The 13,524-nt window shown below is 33.0% G+C and overlaps 1 protein-coding gene across 2 annotated transcripts in view; it reads right to left on the bottom strand.

Moving 5' to 3' along the window:
* Positions 1-12,094, bottom strand: part of LOC143045958 (broad substrate specificity ATP-binding cassette transporter ABCG2-like) — a 52,379-nt gene extending 40,285 nt beyond the window's left edge. For both annotated transcript variants that reach the window (XM_076218820.1, XM_076218821.1), the window contains exons 1-5: positions 11,784-12,094; positions 3,101-3,160; positions 1,938-2,052; positions 1,379-1,531; positions 541-698 (exon numbers count right to left, since the gene is read on the bottom strand). In XM_076218820.1, coding sequence (XP_076074935.1) covers positions 541-698; positions 1,379-1,531; positions 1,938-2,052; positions 3,101-3,160; positions 11,784-11,980 — 683 coding nt within the window. In that variant the 5' untranslated portion in view covers positions 11,981-12,094. The remainder of the gene's footprint in view (positions 1-540; positions 699-1,378; positions 1,532-1,937; positions 2,053-3,100; positions 3,161-11,783) is intronic.
* Between the last annotated feature and the right edge of the window lie 1,430 nt (positions 12,095-13,524).

Genomic DNA, 13,524 nt, shown 5'->3' with positions numbered 1-13,524 from the left:
AGTTTGACCTCCAAAACTTTGTCTCAGATTTTTCCTATTGTATTTCGTTCTCTCATAAATCTTCAATGAAGTTTGCAACATCAATTCATTAGAGACCACTTAATTCAATTGGGTATAAAATTTGTTCTATTAACGTTTTTGGAAATCTGAGACACAGTTTTGGAGGTCAAGCTGTGTTGTACAAGAATCTATAAAATATTTTGGGATGCTATGAAGCCTTCAACAAAGACGCTAAATTCATTCAAGTGTAGACATCACAATATAGCAACTAATAACATAATAATTAGTTATGTAATAATTATGCCATAATGAAATTATCAATATTTGAAAGATTAATCTTTCTTCTTTCTTTTGGTACCTCATTTATAAAATATAAAGAAGGATGAAATGAATTACATCAGTTTAAAGTTGTCTGATTGGGAGTGAAAAAATCTTTGTATTGTGCTACCTTAAAGTGTTAGTTACACTACAGACTCTTTAAGATGCTTCAGATAATTTTATTAATGGCAGTTGTCTACATCATTATGAACAGAGTAATACCTTCTCAATAACATCATTACAGAATTAGCTGTGTTGGCATCAAGGCCAGTTGTTGGTTCATCTAAAAATAGCACAGGAGGGGAGATAATCAACTCCATACCAATATTTGTTCTTTTTCTTTCTCCACCAGATACACCACGGAAAAATTCATTTCCAACCTTTGAAAAATATATATATAATCAGCTAAACTGACTTAAGCCTTTGAAATTTAAAATACATTTCTATTTACCAAAATCAGGAGGCTGCACCTTATTTTGTTTAAAATTAATTATATTTTGCATCATCAATTTTCCCCCCATATAATCGAGAAAGATTGTTCAAACTCATGGACCTTGGTTGTGTAAAAATTTATGAAAATATGAATTACTGGGTATCATTTCATACTTTGAGATCTCACAAACATGTTTAACCCCGCCGCATTTTTGCGCCTGTCCCAAGTCAGGAGCCTCTGGCCTTTGTTAGTCTTGTATTATTTTAATTTTAGTTTCTTGTGTACAATTTGGAAATTAGTATGGCGTTCATTATCACTGGACTAGTATATATTTGTTTAGGGGCCAGCTGAGGGACGCCTCCGGGTGCGGGAATTTCTCGCTACATTGAAGACCTGTTGGTGACCCTCTGCTGTTGTTTTTTATTTGGTCGGGTTGTTGTCTCTTTGACACATTCCCCATTTCCATTCTCAATTTTATTCATTTGAGTAAAATCACATGTATTGTTGCCTTGCTTTAGATTTTGTCACATTAGTGCAAGCTAGAGATTCTGTGTCCTGAATTAATATGCCATATCATTTCTTTTTCCATCACACTTAATGGATCATCATAGATCACTGTCTACATACCTTAGTATCGGCACATTTGTTCAGACCAAGTTCATTTATAACATTATCTACTCTGTCTTTTCTGTCAGCTTTAGTGACATCACTAGGTAATCTTAGAGTCGCTGAGAACTCAAAATTCTCACGAACTGTCAGTCCACCCATAACAACATCATCCTGTAAAATTACAAGTTAGTAAATATCATGTAATTATAAATTTATAGCCATTCATAAGCTCTATAAATTTCCCATTTATAGCTAGTGAATATAATAAGCCATTTGTATTTAATTTTTAATAATGCCATGAGGGAGGGGAGATTTTATTCAGCAAAACTGCACCAAAAGACGAACTGTTTCTTTGAATAAAAAAAAAAAACACATTTCTTTTCCTCTTTGTTACCATGCATGTATATGTACTCTAATATTACCTAGAGTACAAAAAATGTATGTTTATGTAACATTGGAATTATCATGCGAGTGGGTAAAAATATATAACATGTATACTATTGGAGTAAAATAAAAATGGAAATAAAATGATATCAGGTATTGATACTAAATACATTCTGAATTTTGGAACACGCACCTGAACAACATAGCCCACCATACACTTAAAATTTTCAGGAGGTGGAGATCCATCCAGTAAGAGATGTCCACTTAAACCAGCAGGGTCTTTTCTTCCCGCTAATATATCTAATACACTGCAAGTGTTAAAAATTTTATAATTTACTGGTATGTAAATGTATGATTACAGTAATACAGTGTATGATCTAAGCCGAAGAATTTGCATCAAAATGATGTTGAATAAAAAGTGAACTTATCTCCTGCACCACTTAGAAAACACCATATTTTCAAATTAAACTGTCACATCAATTATATTATGTTAGTTCACAGACACTACATGGTTGATCTCTCAATTTATAGATGACAATTGTTGCAAGAAGGGACAAAAATGAAATACACAATACCAATCAAGAAAGGATATTTCTAAATAAAAAAAAGGGGGGAGGGTCACCCCCAAAATGTGCCTGTGCATTTTCCTAAAACTTTTAAAGTTTTACAATTTTGTGTTTCAAACATCAGTTAGTTAAGTAATATTATCAGTCACCTTATCAGTATGAAATGACAGATTTATAGCCCTACTTAACCATTTTATAATTGAGAGAAGATATGAAATTTTAACTTTCTAGTGCATGGATTCAGGACTGAACATGCTGAATAGGCATATTTTTTTGGTTTAATATGTATTTTCTCCCATGCTATTTATATTTCAATCTTAAGATAAAGTCTCATAATCCGAAAATTATTGGTGTTTTCCTAGAATCTTCTAAAACAACCTAAAGTGTTACTAAAAAGGTGTTACCGTGGTGACAATTCAATGAAATTACATGTATAACAAAATTGAGATTTATGGGTAAAAGATTTTTATCAATAATAATAACATATAAAAAATATATTCAGTAATCTTAAAAAACACAAAAGTCTCATAGAAGCCCCAGCTTTTACATAACTTAAAATCGCAAATTTTGCAAACTTTGGTAAAAAGGTAATAAATAACTGGCGCTTTTGATTTTTTTTTAAATTTTATACAACCAAAACATAAAATTTCATTATAAATGGCAATGTAAGGTGGTTATTAATTTTCATATTGAGTATATAAATATATATGAGCAAATCTATATTAGAGCATTAAAATACTAAAAAGTTTTACTTCACATACAGCCCATGAAGAATGACTGCAATACTTACGAAGATTTTCCACTACCTGTTGGTCCAAGGATGGCATTCATACCAGGCTTGAAAATACCACTAAAATAGGAAATAAGAGTTTGTAAGATTATTAATGTTTCTTTTTCACTCCTGATTTTTTGGCAATACATTGTAACTATTATATTACTACATACATGTATTAACATGTTCTTATCTATCAATTGATTGGTCAAAAGATTGTTGGTGTTAAACCATCTTTAAGGGCTCTTGGATATATCATAGGGCCAACATTTAATGTTGGAGAAAGCCATTGTATCCAGAGAGAACCAAGACCTTTAGCCTAATTATATCTTAGTTGAACACACCCTGGCATTAGCGTGGTTCAAAGTCACGACCTCAGTGTTGACAAGCTTGTGATTCCTGTAACATGGTAAATGAACTACTTGTACCAATTAGGTATAGAGGTCTCAACCTTGGAATATTGTTGCTCATTTTAATAGTAGTTTTATGTATAAAAAAGAAGATGTGGTATGGTTGCCAATGAGATAACTATTTAAAAAGTCTTTCTTTTGAGCATGTTGACTGTGTGGTATATCTTTTTACTTTTTAGTCCTGATGAATTGTGTTAACCCCCTTTCCATTTCTGTTGTTTGCTTATATAGATACACTAATCATGCGATATTAACGTGAGCTGATAAGTGAAAAAAGTTAAAGCCAAATTGTCAACAAATATGGACAATGTTAGAATTTGGACACATAACATTGGAGGCAGATCATATATGTTTGAAACTGTCAAAACTGCAGCAAATCTGTGGAATTCAACATATACAATATTTTGTTAAGATAGTATTCAATGGTAAATGACATCAAAATGTACCTCTAATTTGTCATAATTTTAATGTAGGATTTCTAATGTATCCTCTGGAAAAATTAACTGCCATAATACAATATACTTAAATGTATATGAGGGTTTGGATGGGGTGATTACAGAATAATGCCCTTAAAAAATGAAGATTAGAGAATAACGGCCCAAAAAAATAAAGATTAGAGAAATGCGTAGTCTAGTTTTTTTAAAATTAGAGATAACCAGATGCTCCGCAGTGCGCAGCTTTATACGACCGCAGTCACCGCAGAGGTTGAACCCTGAACGGTTGGGGCAAGTATGGACACTATATTCAAGCTGGATTCAGCTATAAATTTGGATTGTGATTAAATAGTTGACACAGCATAGGTTTCTGACACAGAATGAATGTGGTCTAATGAACTTAAAATATTTTTTTTGCCTTTGAGCAATTCACTATCCTGTTGAAAAGTAATCCTCTCAAAAAAATGTTTGAAGAAATTTTCTTTTTATTTATGAAATCTAAAATGAGAAAAATTAACCCCCCCCCGTCCCCCCCCCCTCCCTTTCCCTTTTTCCAAAACTGATCTCAATTCAAATTTCTAATGGAGTTTGCAACAATAACTACTCATTTAAATACATCATAAAATATTAAAATGTAAAATAAAGTGCTTGTTATCACTGAATGGTAAAGATTGTTTTAATTTATCAGTTGGTAGTAAAAGTGAAAATACATTGTATATTGTATAAAACAATGATTTAAGTTGATTCAACTACTATTCTGGACAAAGAAAGATAACTCCAATTGAAAATTTCTTGCTATTGCACAATACTGTGCAATTGAAGATTTCTTGCTATTGCTGAATACTGTGCAATTGAAAATTCTTGCTATTGCACAATACTTAATATAATAATTTTGGATCCTGATTTGAACCAACTTGAAAACTGGGCATGTTTAGATTCAGCATATCAAAAAAGCCCAAGAATTCAATTTTTGTTACAATCAAACTTAGTTTAATTTTGGACCCTTTGAACTTTAATGTAGACCAATTTGAAAACAGGACCAAAAATAAAAAATCTACATACACAGTTAGATTTGGCTTATCAAAGAACCCGAATTATTCAATTTTTGATGAAATCAGACAAAGTTTAATTTTGGACCCCGATTTGGACCAACTTGAAAACTGGGCCCATAATCAAAAATCTAAGTACATTTTAAAGTTCAGCATATAAAAAAAGGCCAAGAATTCAATTTTTGTTACAATCAAACTAAAGTTTAATATTGGACCCTTTTGGACTTTAATGTACACCAATTTGAAAACGGGACCAAAAATTAAAAATCTACATACACAGTTAGATTTGGCATATCAAAGAACCCCAATTATTCAATTTTTGATGAAATCAAACAAAGTTTAATTTTGGACCCCGATATAACCAACTTGAAAACTGGGCCAATAATTAAAAATCTAAGTACATTTTTAGATTCAGCATATCAAAGAACCCCAAGGATTCAATTTTTGTTAAAATCAAACTAAGTTTAATTTTGGACCCTTTGGACCTTAATGTAGACCAATTTGAAAAGGGGACCAAAAATTAAGAATCTAAATACAGAGTTAGATTTGGCGTATCAAAAAACCCCAATTATTCAATTTTTGATGAAATCAAACAAAGTTCAATTTTGGACCCTTTGGGCCCCTTATTCCTAAACAGTTGGGACCAAAACTCCCAAAATCAATCCCAACCTTCCTTTTGTGGTCATAAACCTTGTTTCAAAATTTCATAGATTTCTATTTACATAAACTAAAGTTATAGTGCAAAAACCAAGACAAGAGTGCACACGCTGAAATGTCTCGCCTTCTTTACTAATCATTGATATTATGTTGATAGTCCTAAGTATAAAGCTTTATTAAAAACTGTCACATAAACTTAACATTAACCAAGATAACTAAACAAAGACCAATGAACCATGAAAATGAGGTCAAGGTCAGATGAACCATGCCAGGCAGACATGTACAGCTAACAATGCTTCCATACAACAAATATAGGTGACCTATTACTTATACATGTAGTTTAAGAAAAATAGACCAAAACACAAAAAATTAACACTGAGCAATGAACCGTGAAAATGAGGACGAGGTCAAATAAAACCTGCGCGACTGACATATAGATCATAAAATATTTCCATACACTAAATATAGTTGACCTATGGCATATAGTATTAGATAAAAAGACCAAAACTCAAAAACTTAACTTTGACCACTCAACCATGAAAATGAGGTCAAGGTCAGATGACATCTGCCCGCTAGACATGTACACCTTACAATCATTCCATACAACAAATATAGTAGATCTATTGCATAAAGTATGAGAAAAACAGATCAAAACACAAAAACTTAACTATCCTTCCATACACCGAATATACTAGACCTATTGCTTATAGTATCTGAGATATGGACTTGACCACCAAAACTTAACCTTGTTCACTGATCCATGAAATGAGGTCGAGGTCAAGTGAAAACTGTCTGACAGGCATGAGGACATTGCAAGGTACGCACATACCAAATATAATTATCCTATTACTTATAATAAGAGAGAATTCAACATTACAAAAAATCTGAACTTTTTTTTCAAGTGGTCACTGAACCATGAAAATGAGGTCAAGGACATTTGACATGTGACTGACGGAAACTTCGTAACATGAGGCATCTATATACAAAGTATGAAGCACCCAGGTCTTCCAGCTTCTAAAATATAAAGCTTTTTAAAAGTTAGCTAACGCCGCCGCCGGATCACTATCCCTATGTCGAGCCATCTGCAACAAAAGTTGCAGGCTCGACAAAAATGCTTATTTTGGCCCTTTTTGGCCCCTAATTCCTAAAATGTTGGGACCAAAACTCCAAAAATCAATCCCAACCTTCCTTTTGTGGTCATAAACCTTGTGTTAAAATTTCATCGATTTCTATGCACTTTTACTAAAGTTAGAGTGCGAAAACTAAAAGTATTTCCGGACGAAAATGACAATCGATGCAAACGTGATAGCAACGACGAAAAATTAAAATTTTTACGGTCATATAAAAAGGGTTAATTTTTTTAAGATTAGAGAAAAAAGGAGTTAATTTTTTGAAGATTAGAGAAAAAAGGGGCGAAAATTAAATGTTTACAGAATAACAGACCCCCCCCCCCCCCCAATTCAGAGTGAGACCCTCTTTTATGTGATGTTAGCATTTGCCAGCCAAAATTGGCACTGTGGTAAACTGCTATTTGTTGTTAAAAAAACATGCACATCTAGTTTCAATTAAATAGCTATTGTAGTAATGATTATGGACATATGAACTGTAGGATTACATGTAGGTGAAATTAACTATATATATAAATATATATTTATGATAAGAACATTTATTTAAAGCAAACATAATGTTGTTTAAAACTGTCCTAGTATTAAACACTTATTGTAATAACTTGATAACATTGTATGCATATTGACTAAAATACCTACTTGCAATGTACAAATGTAGATATGGTCTCTTATCATTTAGAAAATATGTCTTTGTATATTTGTCTTTATTTTTAGTTTATTTTTGAAAATTGCATTTTGTAAATGTCAGATGGTACATGTACATGTACAATGTACGTGTACATGTATATCATTCCTGCATTGGAATTTGCACCAATAAATATATTTGATTTGATTTAATTTGCACATAGATTTAAAATTTTTGTGTAGGCTAAACCTGGGACATAATATATTATACATTGAATATGGGAAATAATTATATGTTGTAAGTTATATTAAATGTATTCCCAGGCGTAACTTAATTAGCTTTTGGTAATTTCAACATAATATTATTTCAAAGAGGAGTATGTGTACACGTGTATGTTTTCACGAAAAGTGTGAATTTTTGACAGTAACTGGTGCTGGATCAGTATTAACTCTTTAACAATAAATTTTGTTGACAAAGTTGATGAAATATTTGGGGCTAAGTTATTTGTCAATTTTATGACTGTGTGTGGTGTCTGTGCTTGTTACTCACTAGCAACTTGCTGTGAAAAGGAGAGTCGAGCGTAAGTTTTATCACCATTTACAGCCTCTCATGCAGAAAGATGTACAAAATGTAACTGGGCACCTCTTCTATGTTGTCTTTCAGCTCTCTCTTTTCAAGACTCCTAGTATATTTTAGTGAATTTTATATTGACATTGCTGTTACAGCTTCTGAATCATCAGCATTGGTATTGTCTATTTCTTCTTCAGATGGCATTTCTGCAACCCTCCCCCACACTTCCTATATTGATATTTAGGTATTCAGTCTCTTTTGTAACAGTAGATAACTGTATTGCCCATGCCCATGATTCTGAATCAACTGCCTTGACTACCCTTTACATTCATGTAGACACACTAGTCAATTTGATTGAGTACCCAAATTGCACCTATTTACATGTAGCAAAATTAGCAGCGGAAATCTTACAAGATTTCTTATAGACTAAACAATTTGTCTATTTATGATTTGATACTATGCACATCTTTCAACATAGGTAAAAATATTTAGATATGCACAAAACTTTCACAGTATTTATCAACAGATGAAGTGTTTACTGAAAAAGCAAAATGTACGGAAAGCTACATGTACGTCATCAAAACGTCATTTTTTTAAAATTAGCAAATACATGAAATACGATATGTTACAAGTATCCATTTCTTAAAAAACAAAGAGTAAGCATGGACTTATATCCAATTGTTCAAAATATATGAAGAAATTAAACAACCAGATGCTCCACAGGGCGTACAAATGTAGCTTCATACGACTGCAGAGGTCGAACCCTAAACAGTTGGGGCAAGTATGGACACAACATTCAAGCTTGATACAGCTCTAAATTTGGATTGTGATTAAATAGTTGACACATAGGTTAGCTGACACAGAATGAATGTGGTCTAAGAACTTAAATTTTTTAAATTGGACATTTACCTATTATGGTCCAATATCCAAAATCTAAATTTTTTATGAAATCAAATAATGTTCAATTTTAGACCCTTTATACCTCAATGTGGACCGATTTGATAACCGGGCCCAAATATTAAAAATCTAAATACATTTTACATGGTTAGATTCAGCATATTGAAGAACCCCATATACATAAAATTGAGAATGGAAATGGGGAATGTGTCAAAGAGACAACAACCCGCCCAAATAAAAAACAACAGCAGAGGGTCACCAACAGGTCTTCAATGTAGCGAGAAATTCCCGCACCCGGAGGCGTCCTTCAGCTGGCCCCTAAACAAATATATACTAGTCCAGTGATAATGAACGCCATACTAATTTCCAAATTGTATACACAGATACATTTGTACATGTATCATGAATATTCAATTTTTGTTGAAATCAAAAGTTTAATTTTGGACCCTGATTTGGACCAACTTGAAAACTGGGCCCATAATCAAAAATCTATGTACATGTTAAGATTCAGCATAACAAAGAACCCCAACAATTCCATTTTTGTTAAAATCAAATTAAGTTCAATTTTGGACCCTTTGGAACTTAATGTAGACCAATTTGAAAACGGGACCAAAAATTAAGAATTTAAATACACGGTAATAGATTTGGCATATCAAAGAATCCCAATAATTCAATTTTTGATGAAATCAAACAAAAGTTTACTTTTGGACCCTTTTGGCCCCTAATTCCAAAACTGTTGAGACCAAAACTCATAGATTTCTTTTTACTAATACTAAAGTTATTATGCAAAAACCAAGAAAAATGCTTATTTGGGCCCTATTTTTTGGCCCCTACATGTAATTCCTATACTGTTGGGACCAAAACTCCCAAAATCAACCCCAACCTTTCTTTTTTGGTCATAAACCTTGTGTTAAAAAATTTCATAGATTTCTATTTACTTATTCTAAAGATATTGTGCGAAAACCAAGAAAAATGCTTATTTGGGCCCTTTTTGGCCCCTAATTCCTGAACTGTTGGGACCAAATTTAAAACTCCCAAAATCAATCCCAACCTTCCTTTTGTGGTCATGATAATAAACCTTGTGTTTAAATTTCATAGATTTCTATTTACTTATACTAAAGTTATAGTGCGAAAACCAAATGTCTACGGACAACGACTACGCCAATGTCATACCAAATATACATGATATAAGACTAGAAAAATTTTATTTTTTGCGGTCGTATAAAAACTCTGTTATTAGACTTTTGACGATGCGAATTTAAGCATGGGTGGATTTTGCTTTGTCAACCGGCCCACCATGGGAGTGGGCACCGGGTGGGCAAAATTTCTACCTTGTCCACTCTGCCCACCTGTAGGAGCCAGCATTCAATTTCTTTTGGATCATCTAAAGACAAGTTTGCAAGTACAATCACTTGAAAAAAGCAGATAAGCATTTTTAATCAATATTTTTACAAAAAAGAGATTATAGCTAGAGTGGGCACCGGTGGACTGCCCGCTGTTGGCAGGTGGAAAATGCAAAATCTTCCAGCAAATTCATGTATAGCATTTACTGATGGGTCCTGTCTTGGTAGTCCTGGCCCTGTAGGAGCAGGTGCTGTCATCTTTCCATCAAATAATCAACCACAAATTGAAATTAGTAAAGCTGTATCCAAAAAAGGATCAATACTACTAGGAGAACTGATCGCCATTAAACTTGTTGTTGACCACTTTTTAATATCAGAAAACAGACAAAACACAGACTCAATTACACTTTTATCAGATAGTCAGACCTCAATTGGAATTTTAACTTTAAACTGGAAATCAGAGAATTACATCAAAGTCATAAGAGAAATTAAGAAAAACATGAAAGTATTAAAGATGAATGGAATTCCATTAAATTTTGAATGGACACCTGGTCATGCTGATATCCAAGGAAATGACATTGCTGATTCACTGGCCAAAAAAGGAGCTAAAGAAGCTGAAAAAATAGAAGAACCATCAGAAGTAACCAGGCAGGATATAAAACGTGCAGCAAGAGAAAGTGTTTTAAGAAAATGGCAAAACCAATGGGAATCAAGTCAACGTGGCAGAAATTATTACAACTATCATCAAAAAGTCTGTCAGAAAATACCAAAAGATTTACCATCCAAATGGTCGTTTTCAATTACTTCTAGTTTGAGAACAGGTTATTGTGATCTAAATGATTATAAATCCAAAATTATACCATCATCAGACAAAAACTGTTCCTGTGGAGAGCCAGAAACTGTAGAACACTACCTTTTACATTGTTCTAACTATGAGGAGGCTAGAGAGAGGATGAGAACATCTATTTACTTCATTACAGGAAATATACACATGGATTTAGACACCTTATTAGGAATCGATGAAGAAGAAATTAATAGAGACAATCGAAATGAGATATTGTGCCATCTGGAAAATTATTTAAAGGAGTCTGGTAGATTCAAAAACACTATACAGCAAAAAACACTATAAATCTATATCAAAATTAAGTCAAAATTTTTTAAGCAGCAGCCACAATTTCAATTAAGTACATGAGTGAACATTACATATGTGAAGAAACTACAAAAGAGGAAACGTACACAAGTGTTTACAGTGTCATTTGGGACACTTACTAAAGACTAAAGACTCCACACGGACTGTTGTGTACCCTAAGAAACATTTAGTTAAAGTTTGAAGGTACATGTATTTGGCCCAGTACAGCAGTAGTTTCAGAGGAGAAGATTTTTAAAATAGATTACGACAACAGACGACAACGACAAGTGAAGGCATATAAGCTCATATGAGCCCAAAATGGCCCAGTGAGCTTTTAATGAAAAAAAATAATCATAAACTTAAAAGAAGGAACATCAAATAAATTATCAGTCGTCATAAATATTATGCTTTGCTCAGTTCAGTTGCTGAGTTGATAGATTGAATACATTATAATACTTACTTGATTCCTTTTAATATTTCCTTCTTCTCTATTTGCCCACAACATGGTTTTGTTTTCACATCCACTGTGTATACGATATTATGACCAGTGATCGTTGCAGCTCTTTCATAATGACTTGATTCCATGTCAACTTTGGAGTGTTCATCTTTGGACCCGTAGTTGTACGCCGGGTTTGGAACACCATTCGTTTTAGACATTCCTTAATCTACAGTTTTGACAAACTGATACAGTTTTCTGACGCGTGTTTGTCTAGGGTAAAAATGGTTAGGACATCTGAACTCTTTTAAACACGTGAAATAGATTATGTATATTTTTTTGTTTACATAACTTCTTCTATTTTATATTTAAATTCCTCCATATCGGAGCACATATATCACGGTATAGGGTGCTTTCGCTCCATTACATTGTTCGCCCTAGGTTCGTTTGTCCATCTCGCCTAACTTCTTCTATTTTCTATTAAAATTCCTCCGTATCGGAGCACATATGTCATGGTATAGGGTCCGTTTGCCCCGTTGCATGTTCGCCCTATATAATCGTGGTCCATATAATCTTCTCGCCCTATTAACGAAAAAAAAATTGTAAATTTTAATGGTTTTTAGATTTTTATGCCAATAAATGTTGATAATTTTTGAAAATTATAAATATAAAAAAATGAATAAATCATAAAATTCGTGTAAAAAATATAAGTTTTACAGGCGTATTCTTTTTTAATAGGTAGAATAGTCTGAATAGAATAGAATAGAACATTTTATTTTAAAATATTAAGACATATAGGACATTTAGAACATAATACAACATACACAATAGACAATCAGATAAAGACAGCTATTTATTGCATTAGCAAAAATGTTTATATATATATATAAAAGCAAGCACAAACAAGTAAAGCATTAAACTGGATTATAAGCACAAGCAAAGCAGACGAAATAAATAAAGCAAAACTGGTTCTGAAAGTTGCAACGTTAACGTAAAAAAAACAAAAGTGCCGAGGGGTTAAACATGTTTTGTGAAATCTCGACCCTCCCCTATACCTTTAGCCAATGCAGAAAAAAAAACACACAGTAAAACTCATTTAAAACAGAGAATGAAGTTTTGAAAGGGGCAATGGATATAGCTTCATGCAAATGTGATGAATACCCAACGGCTCTTGTATAAATGGCGCGGCAAGTCATTAATAGAGACATCATGGATAGTTGGTAATGTGTAATGACGATGATTATGACTGCGTTTACGTCAAGGAGTTGAGTTGAAATTTTCATCAAATTCACCCAGCTACAGATAGGACTAGATAGAATACCTATACCATCAGTTTTGTCATTGCAACCATATAAGCCTTCTTTCGTTTTACCGACGTTTTCCAATCCGCAATTGTTACACTATAATCGTCACTGAGACGACATTTATAGATTTACAATTCAGATCATCGTAACTTCTGGTAAAATAGGACTTTTCTAGATAAATTGCTACTGAATAGAGCATATATCATTTTAAATCAACAGGTTTTGCAGTCATTGGCTTCACTGAGAGATCGGTTTTTAATTAGATTGCTCTGAATTTGTCATGTTTGGGATAATTGTTATGTCTGGTGATGACGGGACACCTGCCATATCAGACGACACTTTGTCTATGGTGACGTCTGTTTCGGACCTTTTTATACTGGGCGACGTCTGAGCCAGTATTCTGTTAGATCCTCGTAAATTCATGCAATATTGATACTGGGCGGATGATGTCCGCGGGGAAG

This window comes from Mytilus galloprovincialis, chromosome 9 (assembly GCF_965363235.1).
Source record: "Mytilus galloprovincialis chromosome 9, xbMytGall1.hap1.1, whole genome shotgun sequence".
Taxonomy (NCBI): Eukaryota; Metazoa; Mollusca; class Bivalvia; order Mytilida; family Mytilidae; genus Mytilus; species Mytilus galloprovincialis.
Note: the sequence above shows the minus strand (reverse complement) of the source record. Positions and strands in the feature narration are given on the sequence as shown.